This window comes from Coregonus lavaretus, assembly GCF_964263955.1.
Source record: "Coregonus lavaretus genome assembly, chromosome: 3".
NCBI lineage: Eukaryota > Metazoa > Chordata > Actinopteri > Salmoniformes > Salmonidae > Coregonus > Coregonus lavaretus.
The window spans coordinates 28,076,927-28,100,553 of NC_139990.1; the positions used below are offsets into that span (position 1 = coordinate 28,076,927).

The window sequence follows — 23,627 nt, forward strand, 5'->3', positions numbered from 1 at the left end:
GTTTGCGTGGGGCCCCTGGACACCCAACAAATATGGTACAAATATAGCACTGTACAGGAAAAACTATAAATTGTGTCCATAAAACCCAACCTCAAAACCAGGGTGCAGTCTGCACTTTTGTACTGTCACTTTAACTCTCTGCTGACTGACTAATTCAGGACTATATCTTAATTACAAAGGAATAAATTAACTATTTTAGCTTACTCAATGTTTGCTTCCAGTGTGAAATAAAACGCCATTCCGTACCAGACTTGTACTCTTGGCTTGCCCTATAATGGAGGTGCCAAATACCGACTATTAGCAGGTGATTAGGTGGGTGAGAAGTTAACTGCTTTAGCGAAACAATGGAAACAATGTGATCAGTAGATGGAGTGTTAACTGAGGGGCATACCTGTAAATGACCTGTACTTTTAAATCTTTCCAAGGCCAGCCTTATGTGCCAAAACATGCATCAGGTCAAGCGTTTTGGCTAGACAAATAAAATAAAATGTTTGAGTCAGTATCTTAGTAAGATCATGTTGCTAAAGGTAAGTATCACCCATTCACATACATTATTTTCTTCTTAAAATGACGTGGAAAGAATGTTGATTCCACCAGTTTGTGCCCAGTGGGCTGACTCTACCTATGAGATTAAGAGGATCTGGCATATAATTTGAAACTTCTGTGTTACTGTTGATTATCAATTTCTTTGATTGATTCACTTCATTTTTATATAATTTGTTATGTATAAATTATGCTTTTTTGAAGAAATGTACTTGCATCTCTCTTGACTTTTTGAATAAATGTTTTGTTGTATATTTTCCAAAGTGTCCACCAGAAAGTTAGGCTATATAAATTAGGATGACCCTTGACTAGAATAAGGTATATACTGTATACTGAACAACAATATAAATGCAACATGTAAAGCGTTGGTCCCATGTTTCATGAGCTGAAATAAAAGATCAAGAAATTTTTCCATATACACAGAAAGCATATTTCTCTAAAATTTGGTGCGCCCATTTGTTTACATCCCTGTTATTTACACATTTCTCATTTGCCAAGATAATCCATCCACCTGACAGGTGTGGCATATCAAGAAGCTGATTAAATACATGATCATTACACAGGTACACCTTGTGCTGGGGACAATAAAAGGCCACTCTAAAATGTGCAGTTTTGTTACACAACACAATGACACAGATGTCTCAAGTTTTGATGGAGCATGCAATTGGCATGCTGACTGCAGGAATGTCCACCAGAGCTGTTGCCAGAGAATGTAATGTTCAATTCTCGACCATAAGCCGCCTCCAACGTCCAACCGCCCTCACAACCGCAGACCACGTGTAACCACGCCAGCCCAGGACATCTAGATCCGGCTTCTTCACCTGCGGTATGGTCTGAGACGAGCCACCTGGAAAGCTGATGAAACTGAGGAGTATTTCTGTCAGTAATAAAATCCTTTTGTGGGGAAAAACTCATTCTGATTGGCTGGGCCTGGCTCCCCAGTGGCTGCGCCCCTGCCCAGTCATGTGAAATCCATAGATTAGGGCCTAATTAATGTGTTTCAATTGACTGATTTCCTTATATGAACTGTAACTCAGTAAAATAGTTGAAATTGTTGCATGTTGCGTTTATACTTTTGTTCAGTATACATATGAAGTGGGTAAAACAGCGTGTAAACGTTATCAGAGTGACCAGTGTTCGATGACTATCTACATCGGGCCGGGTGGTAACACTGACTTTAGTTCAGGGCAGGGTACTGGGCGGAGGCCGGCTAGTGGTGACTATTCAACAGTCTGATGGCCTGGAGATAGAAGCTTTTTCAATCTCTCTGTCCCAGCTTTGATGTACACTGCTCAAAAAAATAAAGGGAACACTAAAATAACACATCCTAGATCTGAATGAATGAAATAATCTTATTAAATACTTTTTTCTTTACATAGTTGAATGTGCTGACAACAAAATCACACAAAAATTATCAATGGAAATCAAATGTATCAACCCATGGAGGTCTGGATTTGGAGTCACCCTCAAAATTAAAGTGGAAAACCACACTACAGGCTGATCCAACTTTGATGTAATGTCCTTAAAACAAGTCAAAATGAGGCTCAGTAGTGTGTGTGGCCTCCACGTGCCTGTATGACCTCCCTACAACGCCTGGGCATGCTCCTGATGAGGTGGCGGATGGTCTCCTGAGGGATCTCCTCCCAGACCTGGACTAAAGCATCTGCCAACTCCTGGACAGTCTGTGGTGCAACGTGGCGTTGGTGGATGGAGCGAGACATGATGTCCCAGATGTGCTCAATTGGATTCAGGTCTGGGGAACGGGCGGTCCATAGCATCAATGCCTTCCTCTTGCAGGAACTGCTGACACACTCCAGCCACATGAGGTCTAGCATTGTCTTGCATTAGGAGGAACCCAGGGCCAACCGCACCAGCATATGGTCTCACAAGGGGTCTGAGGATCTCATCTCGGTACCTAATGACAGTCAGGCTACCTCTGGCGAGCACATGGAGGGCTGTGCGGCCCCCCAAAGAAATGCCACCCCACACCATGACTGACCCACCGCCAAACCGGTCATGCTGGAGGATGTTGCAGGCAGCAGAACGTTCTCCACGGCGTCTCCAGACTCTGTCACGTCTGTCACATGTGCTCAGTGTGAACCTGCTTTCATCTGTGAAGAGCACAGGGCGCCAGTGGCGAATTTGCCAATCTTGGTGTTCTCTGGCAAATGCCAAACGTCCTGCACGGTGTTGGGCTGTAAGCACAACCCCCACCTGTGGACGTCGGGCCCTCATACCACCCTCATGGAGTCTGTTTCTGACCGTTTGAGCAGACACATGCACATTTGTGGCCTGCTGGAGGTCATTTTGCAGGGCTCTGGCAGTGCTCCTCCTGCTCCTCCTTGCACAAAGGCGGAGGTAGCAGTCCTGCTGCTGGGTTGTTGCCCTCCTACGGCCTCCTCCACGTCTCCTGATGTACTGGCCTGTCTCCTGGTAGCACCTCCATGCTCTGGACACTACGCTGACAGACACAGCAAACCTTCTTGCCACAGCTCGCATTGATGTGCCATCCTGGATGAGCTGCACTACCTGAGCCACTTGTGTGGGTTGTAGACTCCGTCTCATGCTACCACTAGAGTGAAAGCACAGCCAGCATTCAAAAGTGACCAAAACATTTTTTTGAGCAGTGTATTATCTCTGCCTTTGTCACACCCTGACTCAGAGGACGCTTGTATGTTGAGTCAGGGTGTGTATTTTCCTTGCTGTGTTTGTCCATGTTGTACATTCTAGTATGTATAGATCGATGTTGGCCTGTGTGGTTCCCAATCAGAGGCAGCTGTCGCTCATTGTCTCTGATTGGGGACCATTCTTAGGCAGCCTATTGGCACTAGTGGGTTGTGGGATCTTGTTCCGTGTGAGGTATGTTGTTTGTGTACCGTGGACTTCACGTTTAGTTTAGTTTGTTGTTTTGTCGCTTGTTTATTTGTTCCAAATAAACATGTATGCATATCACGCTGCGCCTTGGTCTGACCCGTTCATCAACGATCGTGACAGCCTTCTAGATGGTAGCGGTTTGTACAGGCCGTGGCTCGGGTGGCTGAGGTCCTTGATGATCTTCTTGGCCTTCCTGTGACACCGGTGCTGTATATTTGTACCGTATAATGTCCAGGCACCACACTTGAATCTGTTTGACCACAGTAAGGGCTATTCGATCAGTATCGCGGAAATTCAGTGTTACAGCATGATTTAACTTTATTAACAGCAATTTTTCCGCGTTTGTGGAGACTGCATTCATGATAAACGCTGCATATGTCGGTGTCAGCTCAATCGAAAATTACGGTTACATTTCTGTCACGCAATTTTTATTATTATTTCACCTTTATTTAACTAGGCAAGTCAGTTAAGAACAAATTCTTATTTACAATGATGGCCTGCCAAGAGGGAAAAGGCCTCCTGCCGGGACGGGGGCTTCAGCGATACAGATTGAATACAGAGAAGTAGGGGAAGATTTCATTATATGATACCATTTTTCTCAAACACTTTCTATTACCTAGATTTTTTTTCAAACTCATCTGTGTCTATCCTATATGAAAAACGCACTGCATTTAAGCTGATTGTGTCACGGTTTCGGCCTAGGCTGCTCCTCCTCCTTGTTCGGGCAGGTTTTGGCGGTCGTCGTCCCCGGAGTACTAGCTGCCACCGATCTATGTTTCATGTTCGTTTGGTTTTGTCTTGATGTTGTACACCTGTGTCTAGTTAGTCCTCATTAGTGTCCTATTTAGTTCTCGTTGTGTGTGTATGGTGTTGTGTGTGATTGCGCTTCTGTTTTGGTGTTCTGAGCTACGTACTTCCCTCCGTTGTTTGGAGAGGTTTTCGCACATGTTAGTGCGCCTTTTGTTTGACGCCTGTGTGCGCCTTTATTTCGCCTCCGGGCTTATTGTGCTCGCTTACTACGTGAATAATTCACTAAAGTCTTTTGGATTTAGCTTCTGCGTCCTGCGCTTGATTCCTGCACCACACCCACCTTCAGCACCCCATGACAGATTGGCCACACTTTAAGGAACGCAAAATGAGCAGCGACAGTCCTTGGGGTATAAACTCTGTGGATTTGGTACCTAGAACTGCTGTTAAAAAAAAAAAAAAAAACTCAACATCGTGCAATACGAATGGGCTAAAAAAAAAAGGGATTTAAATGTGTTTTCTAAAGTTTATTATTATAATATTAATATAATTATTAATTTATTAGCCTACTATTATTATAATTATTAAATGTTTAATGACCTTAGCGGGGGGGTGTTCCTCATTGAAGACCATGAATGTTGCATTGATCCGATCTGTAATAAGTTTGGTAGCATAGCATATGGTTTGGCAGCCCGGACCTCACTGGAAAGACTAGATGTCATACAGGGGCAAGGACTCAGAATATGTAGTGGGGCGTTTTGGACGTCCCCAGTGGCTGCATTACAGGTTGAGATGGGGGATATGCCATTGCAGATTAGGAGACAGCAGCTGGCAATTAATTATTGGGTCAACCTATAAGGACATGGGGTGCTGGGAACATGAGCGAAGACGGAACACAAGCTTTGGGTGGGTGGGTAATTCCCAGGCGAATGAGATGGGACTGTATGGAAGGGAGTTTAGTCCAACGGTAGTTATTCCTGTAAATCCAGCATGGCTACTCCCACCTCCAGTAGTTGATCTAGAAGTGTTGGAGAGACTACCGAAAGATAGGGAGGGTGTTGATCCAGCTGATTTCTTTAAGAGATGTCTGGAAACTGTGTATCAGGATTTTGTGGCAATTTACACAGATGGTTCAAAAGATCCAAGGACAGGACATACTGGGTCAGCATTTGTAGTGCAGGAAAGTGGGGTGGAAGTCAGGAAACGTATTACAGATCATCTGGCTGTATTTACGGCGGAGCTGATGGCCATACTGTTGGCCTTGCAGTGGGTGGAGGAAGTCAAACAAGACAGAGTAGTTATTTGCTCTGATTCATGTGCAGTGTTAATGAGTCTCCAGTCCTTTAGCTCACGTAGCAGACAAGACCTGCTTTATGAGGTGCTACAAACCCATGGCAGGATTAAACAGATGGGTATACAGATAAGATTTACTTGGGTCCCAGCCCATGTGGGGGTGGAGGGGAACGAGGCAGTAGATGAACAGGCTAAACAAGCACTTAGTAGTGGGGATGTTGATGATGAAGTTTCAATGAGCAAGGCAGAGGCAAAAAGACTGATATATACAGTGATGGTGCAGAGATGGCAGGAGCAGTGGAATAGAGATAATAAGGGAAGGCATTTATTTCAAGGACAGAGGAGAGTCAGGGAGGTGAGGACGGCAGGAAGGGACAGAAGAGAGGAGGCTATTTTTACAAGATTAAGGGTGGGACACAGCCAGTTGAATAAGACATTACATGTGATAGGGAAGCATCCATCAGGAAAGTGTGATTATTGTCAGGAAACAGAGACCGTGGACCATGTATTGCTACAGTGTGGGCAGTATCAGAGGGAAAGAGACAGAATGAGATCTAGTATGAGGGAGAAGGGGACACAGGAAATGATTTTAAAGAGTATATTATGTAGAACGTCATTAGCTATAGTCTCAAATATTTTGTTATCTTTTTTAAGAGAAACGGGGTTGGCTGGTAGGATTTCGTTTCTCCCTGTCTCTGGCCCACACTCCAGTACAGTAGGTGGCGGTAATGCACCATAACGTTGGATGCCAACCGCCGATAAACCCCACTGAAGAAGAAGAATAAGAAGAATTATTGCTGGCTTCTCAGCGGTCTTGTTAGCAGAGCTTGCGCCTTCACTCGGAAATAAACCTGGACACGATTAATCCAATCATTTCCGTCTCGCGCAGCCATGTAATTGCAAACTATTGGAGTAGTATATTTTTACCATGACAAAACACAACATTATCAAATAACATTAAAATTGGAAATAAATAATGTGCAATTTCGCTTTGCTTATACAAAAATTTAAACGTTCCCCCACAACGGAACACCAACCAAAATGGCGACCTTACATGTCAAAGAACCTCCTCATGATTGGGCGATTTTTATATTTTGATCATATTGATTGGTTGTTGTAACAATCTCTGTTTTGACAGCTGACTACCGTGGACCTCATTCTCATGTGCAGTACAGCGCGGAAAGTTGAATGAAAAACTAAATAACGCAGCTAGCCTAAATGTGAGTATATTTGTAGCTACTTGCACTAATTCCATTGATTATTTTATCACAGTATTTTCAATGTATGCCAAATAAAATGCTAAAAGATATGTACGCTGAGCGTAAACAATGCGTTAATTAGGCACCCGCTTTAGCAAGCTTGCTAACGTCAGTTAGCCTAGCCCCTTGTTCATGACTCTCAGTTCTATTACATTACACTAGAGTGATGAAGGCGTCTTCTGTACGGGGAAGAGCCCCAACGCTCGGTCTGAACATTATCACGCATCGCTTGCGGTACGGTTTTGGAAACATAAGGACCTTAACTTTCATATCAGCGAGAATAATAATAAAATAAAAAAACGTTAAATTGATACAGACATTTTTAGGGTTAGTGTTCCCACACGGCAATATCTCCTCGTTACAGCGCGTGTTTTTGTGGAAGACAGAAGGACCACCTGTGCTAATTAGCTATCTAGCATGCTCCTAACACCTCTGTGTAAAGGAAGAATGCCGCCAGAAACCTGTTGTGAAAAATACTGTTGACTGCAAAATAGTGAAACATTAAAAAAAGTTATCATTTTTTTATATATTAACCTGTCACCAAATCATTGATTAAAACACACTGTTTTGCAATGCATAGTGTAGCCGGAGGACTGCTAGTTTCCGTCCTCCTCTGGATACATTGACTTAAATACAAACCTTAGGAGGCTCATCTAGCACTGCAGTGCATAAAATGTGATGAGTAGTTGACTCAAAGAGAGAGAAAGACAATAGTTGAACGGTTTTGAACAAATTAATTTCTTCAAAAATGATGGCGAAGCGCAAGAGAGATATATTTCATAGTATTTTTTTCACTTTCACTTCAGCTAATATGGTGACGATGCAGGCTGTGTGTAGTGATTATGATATGAAGGTTTGGCTTGGAAAGGTTTTTTCGTCTGGTCACAGACAGCTGATGTGTTTCGCACTGAAGTTCACAAGCGGAAGGGAAAAGGTTATAGAAAAAGAGCGCGTAGATGTGAGAAGGAATTATACAATGAGCAAAGTGATCATGCTGTTTGTATATGGCTTCTATGAAAGTGAACTGTGTTTGCGTGTGTTCAGGGGTGTGTTCATTCCACCCATTCTGTTGAAAAACATTTCCTAAACGGAAGCAAATCAAATTGTATTTGTCACGTGCCGAATACCTTACTGTGAAATGCTTACTTAATCAACAATGCAGTTTTAAGAATATAGAGTTAAGAAAATATTTACTAAATAAACTAAAGTAAAAAAATATATAAAAAAATACACAGTGGCCTATATACAGGGGGTACCGAGTCAATGTGCAGGTTAGTCGAGGTAATATGTACATGTACAGTGGGGAAAAAAAGTATTTAGTCAGCCACCAATTGTGCAAGTTCTCCCACTTAAAAAGATGAGAGGCCTGTAATTTTCATCATAGGTACACGTCAACTATGACAGACAAAATGAGAAAAAAAATCCAGAAAATCACATTGTAGGATTTTTAATGAATTTATTTGCAAATTATGGTGGAAAATAAGTATTTGGTCAATAACAAAAGTTTCTCAATACTTTGTTATATACCCTTTGTTGAGTTGACGAGTTGAGTTTTTACCAAAAAGTTCTATTTTGGTTTCATCTGACCATATGACATTCTCCCAATTCTCTTCTGGATCATCCAAATGCACTCTAGCAAACTTCAGACGGGCCTGGACATGTACTGGCTTAAGCAGGGGGACACATCTGGCACTGCAGGATTTGAGTCCCTGGCGGCGTAGTGTGTTACTGATGGTAGGCTTTGTTACTTTGGTCCCAGCTCTCTGATGGTCATTCACTAGGTCCCCCCGTGTGGTTCTGGGATTTTTGCTCACCGTTCATGTGATCATTTTGACCCCACGGGGTGAGATCTTGCGTGGAGCCCCAGATCGAGGGAGATTATCAGTGGTCTTGTATGTCTTCCATTTCCTAATAATTGCTCCCACAGTTGATTTCTTCAAACCAAGCTGCTTACCTATTGCAGATTCAGTCTTCCCAGCCTGGTGCAGGTCTACAATTTTGTTTCTGGTGTCCTTTGACAGCTCTTTGGTCTTGGCCATAGTGGAGTTTGGAGTGTGACTGTTTGAGGTTGTGGACAGGTGTCTTTTATACTGATAACAAGTTCAAACAGGTGCCATTAATACAGGTAACGAGTGGAGGACAGAGGAGCCTCTTAAAGAAGAAGTTACAGGTCTGTGAGAGCCAGAAATCTTGCTTGTTTGTAGGTGACCAAATACTTATTTTCCACCATAATTTGCAAATAAATTCATAAAAAATCCTACAATGTAATTTTCTGGATTTTTTTTCCTCAATTTGTCTGTCATAGTTGACGTGTACCTATGATGAAAATTACAGGCCTCTCTCATCTTTTTAAGTGGGAGAACTTGCACAATTGGTGGCTGACTAAATACTTTTTTCCCCCACTGTAGGTAGGGGTAAAGTGACTATGCATAGACAATAAACAGCAAGTAGCAGCAGTGTAAAAACAAAGGGAGGGGTGTCAATGCAAATTGACTTGGTTCTCCGGTACCGCATGCCGTGTGGTAGCAGAGAGAACAGTCTATGATGTGGGTGACTGGAGTCTTTTACCATTTTTTGGGCCTTCCTCTGACACCACCTAGTATATAGGTCCTGGATGGCAGGAAGCTTGTCCCCAGTGATGTACTGGGCCGTACACAGTACCCTCTGTAGCACCTTATGGTCGGATGCCGAGCAGTTGCCATACCAGGCGGGGATGCAACCGGTTAGGATGCTCTCGATGGTGCAGCTGTATACCTTTTTGAGGATCTGGGGACCCATGCCAAATCTTTTCTGTCTCCTAAGGGGGATTTTCTTTTTGGAATGGAATGAAACAGGGATAAACATACCTGAATGTGTCCAATAGAAACTCTTGTTTACAACTGTTGGACTAATGATTACACCCTTGATCAGCTAGATGTAGGCAAGTGTGTGCAAGGCGGTATTGAATGTGTCACTGTCTGTCACCTTGATTATTCAACATTTTCTCTCGACCTGTGCACCTACGTTGTAAACTTTCATTCATAGGCTAGGTTGTAGCAAAATTAGAGTAGCCTAAACCTATCGTAGTAGCCTAAACCTATCGTAGTAGCCTAAACCTATCAACGTTACATTAAGCTGGGTGAATGGAATATGAATGACAGTCATCCAATATGCTGTAACAGAAATAAAGCCATGCTCATTAAAAAAAAATTGCGTCCTCACTCATCTTAAACGGCACCGACCGCCACTGGTGTACAGTAAGTGTGTATTTTGCATTTGTGAAATTATTTAGATGTGATATGAAAGTAAAGTGCTTTATGTTTCTAGAACCGTATTGCAATTGAGAATCGATTCACTTTTAGATGGAGTATTTTACTGTTTTGGCTGCCAGAGCCAGTCTACCTCTGAAAATAATAAAAGTTCCTTGGACCTTAAGGAGTAGGGTAACGGTAATGTTAGGCTCCTTAAAAGTAGGGACGTGAAACGTTCAGGATGCTGCACAGACACTGGAGACTATAGTCTAGAGTGCCAGGTTAAATTGTTTGAGAGCATTTTTAAACTCTCTAAATGGTTAAATTAGTGATTATTGCTTTTTGAGGTCGGTTCGATTTCGGTTAGATTATTACAAAATAATCTTGGTTTTTGGTTTCGATTATTTGAGTTGAATGTTGTAACAACACAGAATAAAACAGTTAATAAGGTAGTGACTGCCCATTAGTACTTATCACTTATTAACCATAATTTATTCACATTACTTTAATAAAATATTTAAGTTGTGTATATTACATTTGTTTTATTTGATGACTTTATTATTTCATTCCAAGTCATCATCTCATCTCTAGAGCTGCTGCCTATGCTGTCTGACAAAATCACTATTTTGTAGTTCTTCAAAGTAATAAGGCATACTTTTATGACTGCTGAATACCAACTACATTTTATTCCGAGTGGCGCAGTGGTCTTAGCTGTGCCGCTAGAGATCCTGGTTCGTATCCAGGCTCTGTCGTGGCCGGCCGCGACCGGGAGACCCATGGGGCGGCGCACAATTGGCCCAGCGTTGTCCAGGGTAGGGGAGGGAATGGCCAGCAGGGATGTAGCTCAGTTGGTAGAGCATGGCGTTTGCAACGCCAGGGTTGTGGGTTCGATTCCCACGGGGGGCCAGTATGAGAAAAAAGAAAAAATAATAATAATGTATGCACTCACTAACTGTAAGTCGCTCTGGATAAGAGCGTCTGCTAAATGACTAAAAAAAAATTAAAAAAATATATCAGTCATTTAGATCATGTATTTTCAGGTAGAGATACCTCGCGAAGCAACAGCTGCTCTCTATATCCCCCTCAAGATGGCACGTCTTCTGTCTCTTCAGTAGCAGGCATAAAAGAAACACAGACCGAACAAGTAGATGCGATTATGGTCATTGTAGTTAATTACGACGTTTTATGCGCTAAACTATGTAGAATATTGGCCTGTTGGAAACTACAACTCTCTACTACATCGCACAGTTCAGGTTGGATCTGATTTATCTCTAGAGAAACTGTGCAATATGCGCATTGAGCTCACAGAAAAAAGCAGAACGAAAAGGAATTCAAATAATTGAACCGATGTTGCACAATTAGGTGATTTAAAAACCGAAAATTAATCGACATTTCGGATAATCGCTCTGCACTAGTCATTGTTGAAATAGTTTGTGAGTGGGAAACATATACAGTGCATTCGGGACACATTGACTTTTTCCACATTTTGTTACATTACAGCCTTATCTAAAATTTATTAAATAGATTTTTTTCCCTTATCAATCTACACACAATACCCCATAATGACAAAGCAAAAACAGGTTTTTAGAAATTCTTGCAAATTTATTAAAAATATAAAACTGAAATATCACATTTAGATAAGTATTCAGACCCTTTACTCAATACTTTGTTGAAGAACCTTTGGCAGCGATTACGGCCTTGAGCCTGCTTGGGTATGGCGCTACAAGATTGGCTCACCTGTATTTGGGGAGTTTCTCCCATTCTTCTCTGCAGATCCTCTCGAGCCCTGTCAGGTTGGATGGGGAGCATCGCTGCACAGCTATTTTCATGTCTCTCCAGAGATGTTCGATCGGTTTCAAGTCCGGGCTCTGTCTGGGCCACTTAAGGACATTCAGAGACTTGTCCCGAAGCCACTCCTGCGTTGTCTTGGCTGTGTGCTTAGGGTCTTTGTCCTGTTGGAAGGTGAACCTTCACCCCAGTCTAAGGTCCTGAGCACTCTGGAGCAGGTTTTCATCATGGATCTCTCTATACTTTGCTCCGTTTATATTTCCCTTGATCCTGACTAGTCTCCCAGTCCATGCCGCTGAAAAACATCCCCCACAGCATGATGCTGCCACCACCATGCTTCACCGTAGGGATGGTGCCAGGTTTCCTCCAGACGTGACGCTTGGCATTCAGGGCAAAGACTTCAATCTTGGTTTCATCAGACCAGAGAATCTTGTTTCTCATGGTCTGAGAGTCCTTTAGGTGCCTTTTGGCAAACTCCCAAGTGGGTTGTCATGTGCATTTTACTGAGGAGTGGCTTCCGTCTGGCTACTCTACCATAAAGGCCTGATTGGTGGAGTGCTGTAGAGATGGTTGTCCTTCTAGAAGGTTGTCCCATCTCCACAGAGGAACTCTGGAGCTCTGTCAGAGTGACCGTCGGGTTCTTGGTCACCTTCCTGACCAAGGCCCTTCTCCCCCGATTGCTCAGTTTGGCCGGGCGGCCAGCTCTAGGAAGAGTCTTGGTGGTTCCAAACTTCTTCCATTTAAGAATGATAGAGGCCACTGTGTTCTTGGGGACATTTGATGCTGCAGAATTTTTTTGGTAACCTTCCCCAGGTCTGTGCCTCGACACAATCCTGTGTTGGAGCTCTACGGACAATTCCTTGGACCTCATGGCTTGGTTTTTGCTCTGACATGCGCTGTCAACTGTGGGACCTTCAATTGTTCAATAAATTGAATTTACCACGGGTGAACTCCAATCAAGTTGTAGCAACATCTCAAGGATGATCAATGGAAACAGGATGCACCTGAGCTCAATTTCGAGTCTCATCGCAAAGGGCTGAATACTTATGTAAATAAGGTATTGCTGTTTTTTATTTTAAATACATTTGCAAAGATTTCTAAAAACCACTTTTTGCTTTGTCATTATGGGTATTGTGTGCAGATTGATGAGGGGAAAAAACAATGTCATATTTTTTATAATAAGGCTGTAACGTAACAAAATGTGGAAAAACTCAAGGTGTCGGAATACTTTCCGAATGTGCTGAACTATCACCCTAAATTGACATGTTGAATTATTTTGCCATAGTCAATTATTGAATATTGAGCTTATTTCCCTAATGTGTTTGTGTTACTACCTTACACATGTTTGCATTTTCACCCCATCAAATTGAATGGAATTGCACATACCTTGTCACCTCAGATTGATGATGTTAGTGTAAAAGTATATAGTCATCATGATGAGATAAGATTGAGTGCTTAAAACAGATGAATCTTTGGTTTTGTACCATTGATTTTGTCACACGCACTGGGATGCGCAGGACTTAGAACGCAGAGTTAATAAAATGGCACGGAAATTCGGGGTGGTCTCTCTATAAAGTCGATGGCCACACACCAATACATGGATTTGGCAGTCAAACTATCCATTAAATAGGAGCCAACCGTTTTCAATGTTGATATCCTATGCCACATCGTGATTCGTTTAATTTAACTAACAGAAAAAGTGGTATGTTATAAGCCTTCTACAAGTTCTCATCTAACCATGTTATTCCAAGATTCTGTGTGTCCTAAACAGCGCTACACCTTAAACGTTTCCCCCTGTTCTTATTGATTTCAGCATGATATCGAAGAAAGTGTTGCCTTACACTTACCGCGTTGGTGACCCACTTGAATCAAAATGCAACCATTCAAAATGTAGGCATAGCTAGCGGTCTTCTACAAATTGCCCTCTAACCAGTGATGTACACATTATTCCCAGATTCCGTGTGGTTTTTGAGGTGTTCGTTTTAGCAGGACATGCAACCTCATCTCCCCCCTCTCGCGCAAGTGATATCGATATGAGTTATTGACAAATAAGTGTTGCGTTTCTCTTTCCATTTTGGAGACGCCCAAATCAAAATGCATCACTCCAAAATGTAGCTGACTTTCTGCAGGTTGTTCTCTTACCATGTAAAAATATCTCCAGTTTCCATGTAGTATTTTTGACACCACAGTCCACAAAGCAAGTCCTACAGGCTTTGTGTGTATGTACTAGGGCTGACCCCAATTAGTCCACTGGTCGATTGTTTGGTCGTTAGGCTGTTGGTCGACCGAGATTGTTTTAGTCGTGCAGCCCCCTGGTAATGTAAATAGACTGCTCTGGACTGGGCCATTTGCTTCGTAATGAGAAACAATGGATTGTCTTTGACTTTAGACTATCCAACCATCAATGCATACTACAGTACTTGACAATTCAACTACCAATGCAAACTAACCTACTTACTTTAATAGGAAATAGTTTAAATTGTGATGTAAACAGAATACCACCTTTCCCGCATTAGTCATTAAGATGGCTTGTAATATTTTTCCCAGATTCGGATGATGACCTCACAGTGAACCGGCGGTCCCGTTGTCGGAAGGCCCTGAGAGACAGTGACAGCGAGGAGGAGGTGCATGAGATGGCAGAGGCTCTGGTCCTGTCAGCATCCAGCGGAGATGAGATGGAGACTGCTGAGGAAGAGGTCAAAAGGGCAGAATTAAAGAGCAAGAAGGTTTCCCGGATAGCCCCTATCGACAGTGATGAGAGTGCGCCAGAGAAGGAGGAAGAGCTGGTAAAAAAGGATGTGGAAGGGAAGCGGGAGAAGAGCCAGAGACACAGAGAGAAGAAAGAGAAGTGCAGCAAAGCTGTGGAGCGACTGAAGAAGAAAGTGAGACCTGAGGAGGTGGGGTTGAGTTATAGTGATAGAAAAAGTGACCGTGTAAAACGAAGAGTTTTGATTCAAAGTAAAGACTATTTTTCTAATGAAGTAAAGACTAGTTTTTCCATCACTCTCTGTTTTGTAGGAGACCCCTTTGCCCCGTGCTCAGAATGACAGCGGCTGTCTCCTTGGTGACAATGACCTATATGACGCTGGTCTGGATGGTGATGAAGAGGAAGAGTCTCTGGACGCCATCAGAGCAGCAGTAAAGCAGAAAGCCAAGAAGCACAAGGTAAGAGTAATATTTAAAAGTCCTATCTGTAGTTCAGGAGTAGGTGTGAGGTCACTAAAAAGCAAACGTATGCCCAAAATATATCACCCAGGATAACTTATTGAATGTGAAGTGGTTTGTGAGTTCATTTGAGTTTATGGCTAATCTTACATAGCTTTGTCTCTGTATATTGTGCTGTGCAGGTAGACAATGCACTGTATTGTACGTCAGAACTATGCTCTGTATCTTTTCCTCAGGAGCCTTTATTTGATGATGATGATGATGATGAGGAGGGAAATGATGAGGCTGGACCGAAACAGCGTCCCCAGGAGAGGAAGGCAGCTCGAGCCAGCAAGGAGGCCATGAAGCAGCTGCACAGTGAGACCCAGAGGCTGGTCCGAGGTCAGTTTGTTTTTACCTTCATATTACAATAGTGTGTCCCTATATGGAGTGTATTGCCCGTGTTCCACTATGCTTTGTCTCTACATGGCTTGTTACACACTTTTCTTGTGTGGCTTTATTGTCCAACCCAGTCTTTCTTGTTACATGTTCTTAATTCCTTTGCAGAATCCACATGTGGGCTGCCCTACCACATGCCTGAGCCCAAGAGCATCGACCAGTTCTTCAAGAGGAGAGCCCGACCTGAGGGTTCTGCTATGGCACTATTGAAGTAAGTAGACATTTTTCTACCAGGATTTCTTTACTTCTACCAGCTTTGTCTTTGCAATTACCGAACTATGCTCATCTGGTTTTGCGATTGCTACATCCATTCTTGGACTTTTAAAGTATTGATACATACCCATTGATTCTTTAAGAATATAACTTATAAATGCTTCATGAGCTTTGTTCAACTGTCATACCCTATCAGAACCCAAAATAACTTGTTTAACTCCTTTGTTTGTCAACAATATAATTGTAAACAAACACTGTATGGCCTCAAAATATGGTTAAAACGATAATTGTTATATAGGTGGTGGTAATGGGGGGTATCAATACAGTTACATATCGCAATAATATTTCGGATGATATTATATCGATACTTTGACTCAAAGTATCGATTTAAAAAAATAATATATACATATATATATATATATATACATACACACACACACACACACATACAGTACCAGTCAAAAGTTTGGACACACCTACTCATTCAAGTGTTTTTCTTTATTTTTACTATTTTCTACATTGTAGAATAATAGTGAAGACATCAAAACTATGAAATAACACATATGGAATCTTCTTCTTATTGGTGTCCTTTAGTAATGGTTTCTTTGCAGTAATTCGACCATGAAGGCCTGATTCATGCTGTCTCCTCTGAACAGTTGATGTTGAGATGTGTCTGTTACTTGAACTCTGTGAAGCATTGATTTGGGCTGCAATCTGAGGTGCAGTTAACTCTAATGAACTTATCCTCTGCAGCAGAGGTAACTCTGGATCTTCCTTTCCTGTGGCGGTCCTCATGCGAGCCAGTTTCATCATAGTAAAAATAAAGAAAAATCCTTGAATGGGTAGGTGTGTCCAAACTTTTTTGACCCAACACACCTCCAGGCTGTGTAAGGGCTATTTTACCAAGAAGGAGAGTGATGGAGTGCTGCATCAGATGACCTGGCCTCCACAATCCCTCGACCTCAACCCAATTGAGATGGCTTGGGATGAGTTGGATGGCAGAGTGAAGGAAAAGCAGCCATCAAGTGCTCAGCATATGTGGGAACTCCTTCAAGATAGTTGGAAAAGCATTCCAGGTGAAGCTGGTTGAGAGAATGCCAAGAGTGTGCAAAGCTGTCATTTACATTTACATTTTAGTCATTTAGCAGACGCTCTTATCTTAGCCCCAGATCGAGGGAGATTATCAGTGGTCTTGTATGTCTTCCATTTCCTAATAATTGCTCCCACAGTTGATTTCTTCAAACCAAGCTGCTTACCTATTGCAGATTCAGTCTTCCCAGCCTGGTGCAGGTCTACAATTTTGTTTCTGGTGTCCTTTGACAGCTCTTTGGTCTTGGCCATAGTGGAGTTTGGAGTGTGACTGTTTGAGGTTGTGGACAGGTGTCTTTTTATACTGATAACAAGTTCAAACAGGTGCCATTAATACAGGTAACGAGTGGAGGACAGAGGAGCCTCTTAAAGAAGAAGTTACAGGTCTGTGAGAGACAGAAATCTTGCTTGTTTGTAGGTGACCAAATACTTATTTTCCACCATAATCTGCAAATAAATTCATTACAAATCCTACAATGTGATTTTCTGGATTTTTTTTTTCTCATTTTGTCTGTCATAGTTGACGTGTACCTATGATGAAAATTACAGGCCTCTCTCATCTTTTTAAGTGGGAGAACTTGCACAATTGGTGGCTGACTAAATACTTTTTTTTCCCCACTGTATGCTGTAGCTTAGACCCTGCTTTACAGAATCTGAGGTTTTTGTGTTGTGCCCGCCATCTGTTGAGACACACACAACATGCTCTTGAATACAGGGTGGGTGTCATTTAAATCATAGAAATAGAATTCATAGAATGGACGTATCCCTTCAGACCACTGCAATTCTGCTGGTCACCACAAATGTTAATTGCATTGAAATTGTAACTTTTCATTTCTACCACAAAGATGGCCACCGGTCCACCCACCGTCGAATGTCAACTTAAATGGTCATGTATATTCTATTATCTGTATTTCTATGATTTTTAATAGTTCTCATATGGAGGATTGACAGTATAATTTAGAACTACAGATTTTCCCATTCAAGTCAACATTCTTTGACATGTGGACCTCCAACTATCTTTGTGGTACCATTTTTGAAAGTCGAAATTACTATTTTATTCCAATTTTAGTACATTTATCACCCACCCTGTATTCAAGAGCATGTGTCTCAACCGATGGCGGGCAGAAGACAAAAACCTCAGATAATGTAAAATAGGGTCTATGCGAATATGGAGGAGAAAAAATGTGATTTGACTCATTTTTAGATAATTGTAAAAAAAATAAAGGACAATTTGAATTTAACCCCTTACACTCATGGGAATTGGCCTAAATGGACAGGGCTACATTTGAATGTTTCTTACAGAGGAAATATGGAAAGGATATGCATAAACATGGTAGCAATTTAAAGGGAACAATTTGGAGATTATGGGAAAAGTATTTGACTGAAGGTGAGGGCACAACAGTTCACCTGACACAAGACTGAATCCAAACATTACACTGTTGATTTTATGTGCGTTTTACATTTAATGTACTGTTCGCCACATTTGTTGATAACGAAACGACTATCTAAATTATAAAATATAATCTTAGTGTTAGATTTTCACAAGGCAATTCAGAGAATCAGATTGTAATTTTGTTGCGCATAGAATGGAGAGATGAGGGCATTCAGATGCGTGGTCCTCTGCAAATTTTCTGCACAATACAACAAACATAGGCTCGTTCTGTTCAGGACAACCCAGGGTATAACACCATATCATCTTGTAACTATACCTCAAACATAGTGATCATAAACGTTGACACTGTATATTACATGAGTTGTATGATATGGAAATGTAAAGTGCACATTTGGACTCGGGTGTTTGGCTTGCTTGTATGACATCAAAGCGGTATTTGTTATAATCCTCAACGTCTTATCATTCAAATTACATAGAGTCCTCGTAATTTGCAGCATTTACCTCACTCAGACAACAAAACATTTGCTAAAGTTGCCAAATTAGCAGAAGGGATCGGGGCAACTTCTTGCTGTACGCGGTGCTCAATTTCAGAATGGCTGTTAGTCAAAACCCATACAGAGCTGTGAAGCGGAGATCCTGAGCTCTGACGCCATGTCTCATGGTATGGTGGGGTATGCAAAATAGGTCCACTTTGAGCACATTTACATTTTGGCATTCAGGTTCAAAAAGTCACTTTCTGAGCACTTCTACAATGGGCAAATATATACTGAAAGTTTTGTTTAAATCTAAAGGGGTGCGGTCAAAAGGAGTACTCAGTACTCATGACTTGTAAGAGAAGGCTAACTCTGATTCTGAAACTAACTTTTAAATCTCTTTCCCCAGGTTGGTCCGAGTCGTTATGGCGACCCCTTCATTTTCGCCACATTCCGTTCCCTCTGCACCTGGCTCGCAGAAGAGACTACCTGCCTCAAGGAGGAAGAGACCGCCCTCTTGCCCTTCCTGATGGGCTACGCCAGAAGCCATCTGCAGGGAGAGAGTAAGGACCAGTGTCTTTCCAATTGGATGTCTGTACGTTACTGCTCACAGGGAGGGGCTTGGACAGGCAAAGATGCTCTAAGGTAGGTTGACTCAACACAAAGGAAGGGGATTCTGATTCCAGTCCCAATTGAATTATTTTTTTAATTGCTCCTGATAACTGCATGCTGAGTTTAGTGTAGGCTGTGGTGACAGTCCCAAGCTCTGTGCATTTATCAGGAGTTGACTGCATTTAGGAAACAGGATCTTATGGCACAGCCTCTCTCCTTTTCTCTTTTTTACTCTCTAGGTATCTCCTCCCAGCTCTATGCCACCTCTCTGCAGAGGATGCCCCAAGGAAGGTGTTAATCACCCTGGACACCCCGGCCCTCCTCGTGAACTTCCTAATCCAGGGATGGGGCAACCTACAGGGGAAAGGAGGGGCAGCATTAGCCCTGGACCCCAGTATGGAGACAGCCTGCTCGGCCCTGCTCAACTTTGCAGTCACGGAGCCGGAGCGAGTCAGGTACAAAATAAGTACAACACACAGCTGACCTTGTAGAGACCAAAACGCACACGTATGTGTTGTATAGCGTATATGTGTGTATTTTGTAGTGACTGAAATGCATACATACGTTATACAAACACGTATAGCATAGTTTCATTGACAGACATGGAGTGATACTGGTGAATAGGTGGGATGGATTTTTATACACCAAAATTGGGGTCATTTTGTGTTGTTGACTATGAAAGATATGAAGATGAATTTCCCCCTCTGTCAGTAGTAAATAGTTCACTAACTGCAAGTTCACATTAGGTAGCAAAAGATTACAATTTAAATTGTGTGACAGAAAATCTGTAATGTGTGTTATTTATGCACAATCTCTCAGGAAGGACCCTTATTTCAAAAGCCTTGAGTCACTGTTGAGTGAACCACTTCCTGTTCTCCTGCACAAACCTCTTGATCCTGGCGGCCAATCTTTGTACTCTGGGGCTCATGATTGGCAGGCTTAAACCGGCTCCTAAAGGTGAGATACGTGGCTTTGTTTTTAGATGAATGAATGGGCAAATGTATGTCTTAATAGAAATGTTTATTTTTACAATTGTATAAATGTATGCCTAATACATTCCCCCTAAATTAATTGAAGCCTGTCTTCATATTTCTTCTACCATTTTCCAGCTCTGGTTGAAGTAGGCCAGAGGCGGTTCTCCTCCTCGGCCCTGTGGTTCCTCCGTGGTGCCCTGGACTCCAGCTCGGGCCCAGGCCCAGTTCGGGTGAGCCCTGCCTGGGAGGAGTGGTGGGAGGAGGCTGGGGAGCTGTGGAGGCTGGGCCTGCAGGCCCTGGCAGGCTGTGTGAAGACCCAGCCCTGGATCACGTAACCTGACCAGGAAAAAATCCAGGCTCTTCAGCCTCTAGAGACAAAGACAAAATGGCTGAATATATCATTATGTTTAGTAATGGGTTATATTTGCATTGTCATGTGCTTCCTGATAAACATTTCAGTTGTTTGTAAGATGGTACGACTGTATATAATCAGTCTGTTACATGTATGAAAGTAGACTGTATATAAGCAGTCTGTTACATGTATGAAAGTAGACTGTATATAAGCAGTCTGTTACATGTATGAAAGTAAGTAAAGCATAAAATAAAGAATTATTTTGAAAAATATTTCATCTTAAATGTTGATTTCATTTGTAAGAAGAATGTTCTTTCAACAGAGAAGCGATAGCACGACTCCAACACCATCATTAAGTTTGCCGACGACACAACAGTGGTAGGCCTGATCACCGACAACGATGAGACAGCCTATAGGGAGGAGGTCAGAGACCTGGCCGTGTGGTGCCAGGACAACAACCTCTCCCTCAACATGACCAAGACAAAGGAGATGATTGTGGACTACAGGAAAAAAAAGAGGACTGAGCACGCCCCCATTCTCATCGACGGGGCTGTAGTGGAACAGGTTGAGAGCTTCAAGTTCCTTGGTGTCCACATCACCAACGAACTATCATGGTCCAAACACACCAAGACAGTCGTGAAGAGGGCACGACAAAGCCTATTCCCCCTCAGGAGACTGAAAAGATTTGGCATGGGTCCTCAGATCCTCAAAAAATTCTACAGCTGCACCATCGAGAGCATCCTGACTGGTTGCATCACCGCCTGGTATTGCAACTGCTTGGCCTCCGACCGCAAGGCACTACAGAGGGTAGTGCGTACGGCTCAGTACATCACTGGGGCCAAGCTTCCTGCCATCCAGGACCTCTATACCAGGCGGTGTCAGAGGAAGGCCCTCAAAATTGTCAAAGACTCCAGCCACCCTAGTCATAGACCGTTCTCTCTGCTACCGCACGGCAAGCGGTACCGGAGTGCCAAGTCTAGGTCCAAAAGACTTCTCAACAGCTTCTACCCCCAAGCCATAAGACTCCTGAACAGCTAATCATGGCTACCCGGACTATTTGCACTGCCCCCCCACCCCATCCTTTTTACGCTGCTGCTACTCTGTTAATTATTTATGCATAGTCACTTTAACTCTACCCACATGTACATATTACCTCAACTACCTCAACTAGCCGGTGCCCCCGCACATTGACTCTGCAACGGTACCCCCCTGTATATATAGCCTCCCTACTGTTATTTTATTTTACTTCTGCTCTTTTTTTTCTCAACACTTTTTTTGTTGTTTTATTTTTTACTTTTTTTGTTAAAAATAAATGCACTGTTGGTTAAGGGCTGTAAGTAAGAATTTCACTGTAATGTCTGCACCTGTTGTATTCGGCGCATGTGACCAATAAAATTTGATTTGATTTGATGTGCACATTCAAAGCTGTCCCGCTTACTACTGAAATTAAAAACACTTACTGAATGTATGCATAACCTATGTTCTTCCTGTTTTCTGAAATGAGTGATGCGCTTTATGAACTAACTTTAGACTACTATACTAATATAATTGGTATAGTAACTATACTGAACAAAAATATAAAGGCAACATGCAACAATGTCAGATTTTACTGAGTTACAGTTCATATAAGAAAATCGGGCAATTCAAATATATTCATTAGGCCAGGGATTTCACATGACTTTGCAGGGGCGTGGCCTTGGGTGGGCCTAGAAGAGCATAGGCCCACCCACTTGGGAGCCAGACAATCTGAATGAGTTTTTCCCCACAAAAGGTCTATTACAGACAGAAATATTCCTCAGCATGTGGTCTGTGGATGTGAGGCCAGTTGGACATACTGCCAAATTCTCTAAAACCACATTATGGTAGAGAAATTAACATTCAATTCTCTGGCAACAGCTCTGGTGGACATTCTTGCAGTCAACATGCCAATTGCACGCTCCCTCAACTTGAGACATCTGTGGTGTTGCGTGGCAAAACTGCACATTTTAGAGTGGCCTTTTACTGTCCCCAGCACAAGGTGCACCTGTGTAATGATCATGCTGTTTAATCAGCTTCTTGATATGCCACACATGTCAGGTGGATGGATTATCTTGGCAAAGGAGAAATGCTCACTAACAGGGATGTACACAAATTTGTGCACACAATTTGAGAGAAAAAGCTTTTTTATGCTTATGGAACATTTCTGGGATCTTTTACTTCAGCTCATGAAATATAGGACCAAGACTTTACATGTTGCGTTTATATTTTTGTTCGGTATATATGATACTGTAGTTAAGGTAAACCAATATATTTTATGTGGCCATGCATATTGCTTTTTCTACCACTAGATGGCATTCTGACAGCAGTGTGGTACTTTGGGTCATGGTAAATCCCAGAATTATGCATGGTTACTTATTGAAGTTATTTTGACACTGATATATCAGTGTAACAATTGTTTTTTTGGCAGATGAGATTCACAATCCATAAAACTGAAAGAATTTAGTTTTGACTTATTTTCTCCGAAATGTCAAGTTACCTTTGCCCTTTAGATTTTAACGCGGCATTTAACTTCATTCATTTTTTTCTTACAAAAAGAAAAAGTCACAGCATGATGATGTGTAATTTCTGAGAAATGTAATTGATCAAAAAAATCTGCAGGGTCTCAAGTCCGGACAAAGTTTTCAAATGATACAGTAGCAAGAAGAGACACCAGTAGCCTGAAGTTGAGTGTACAGTTCTAATAATTCCTTTTGAATGGATATATCTATGAAAACGCTTAAATATAATAATTATTTGCCTGTAATTAATTCAAATCTGGTCTCTATACAGTTTGCTTAAAATGTCATGGTCTTGCGTAATGACATAATTGCACATAACAGTACAACTTCATGGATTTGATTTGGTAAATCTGAGTGTGTTATTATAATCTATACACATTTCCTATTGGCATGAAACTCTCACCTTCTCTCTGCACTAATTTAGCAGCCCTCTTGACTCCCCTCACCTCCCGCCCTTACACCCCTCCCCAAACTTCCGTCGTTGTCTCTGTGACTCATACAAAACTAGTGCATCGCTACTCCAACTAACTCACTCTTCAGTCTACCTTCAGCTCGTCTCTATCCATCCTCCTGTTACCCGCTATAACCCCCTGCTCAAGCCTAACTCCAATCTAGCGACCCGGCCGCCCTTTACAACAACGTCGTCA

At 42.2% G+C, this 23,627-nt stretch overlaps 1 protein-coding gene across 1 annotated transcript; it reads left to right on the top strand.

Annotated features, from left to right (window-relative positions):
* Nucleotides 1–6,601: 6,601 nt before the first annotated feature.
* On the top strand, nt 6,602–21,864 carry LOC311109995 (claspin-like). The gene is made up of 9 exons (XM_084152956.1): nt 6,602–6,677; nt 14,282–14,631; nt 14,753–14,899; nt 15,136–15,280; nt 15,446–15,548; nt 18,915–19,150; nt 19,357–19,572; nt 19,937–20,074; nt 20,227–21,864. The coding sequence occupies exons 2-6, from the start codon at nt 14,368–14,370 to the stop codon at nt 19,033–19,035; spliced, it is 780 nt and encodes a 259-aa protein (XP_084009082.1). The 5' UTR covers nt 6,602–6,677; nt 14,282–14,367; the 3' UTR covers nt 19,036–19,150; nt 19,357–19,572; nt 19,937–20,074; nt 20,227–21,864.
* The last annotated feature ends 1,763 nt before the right edge of the window (nt 21,865–23,627 follow it).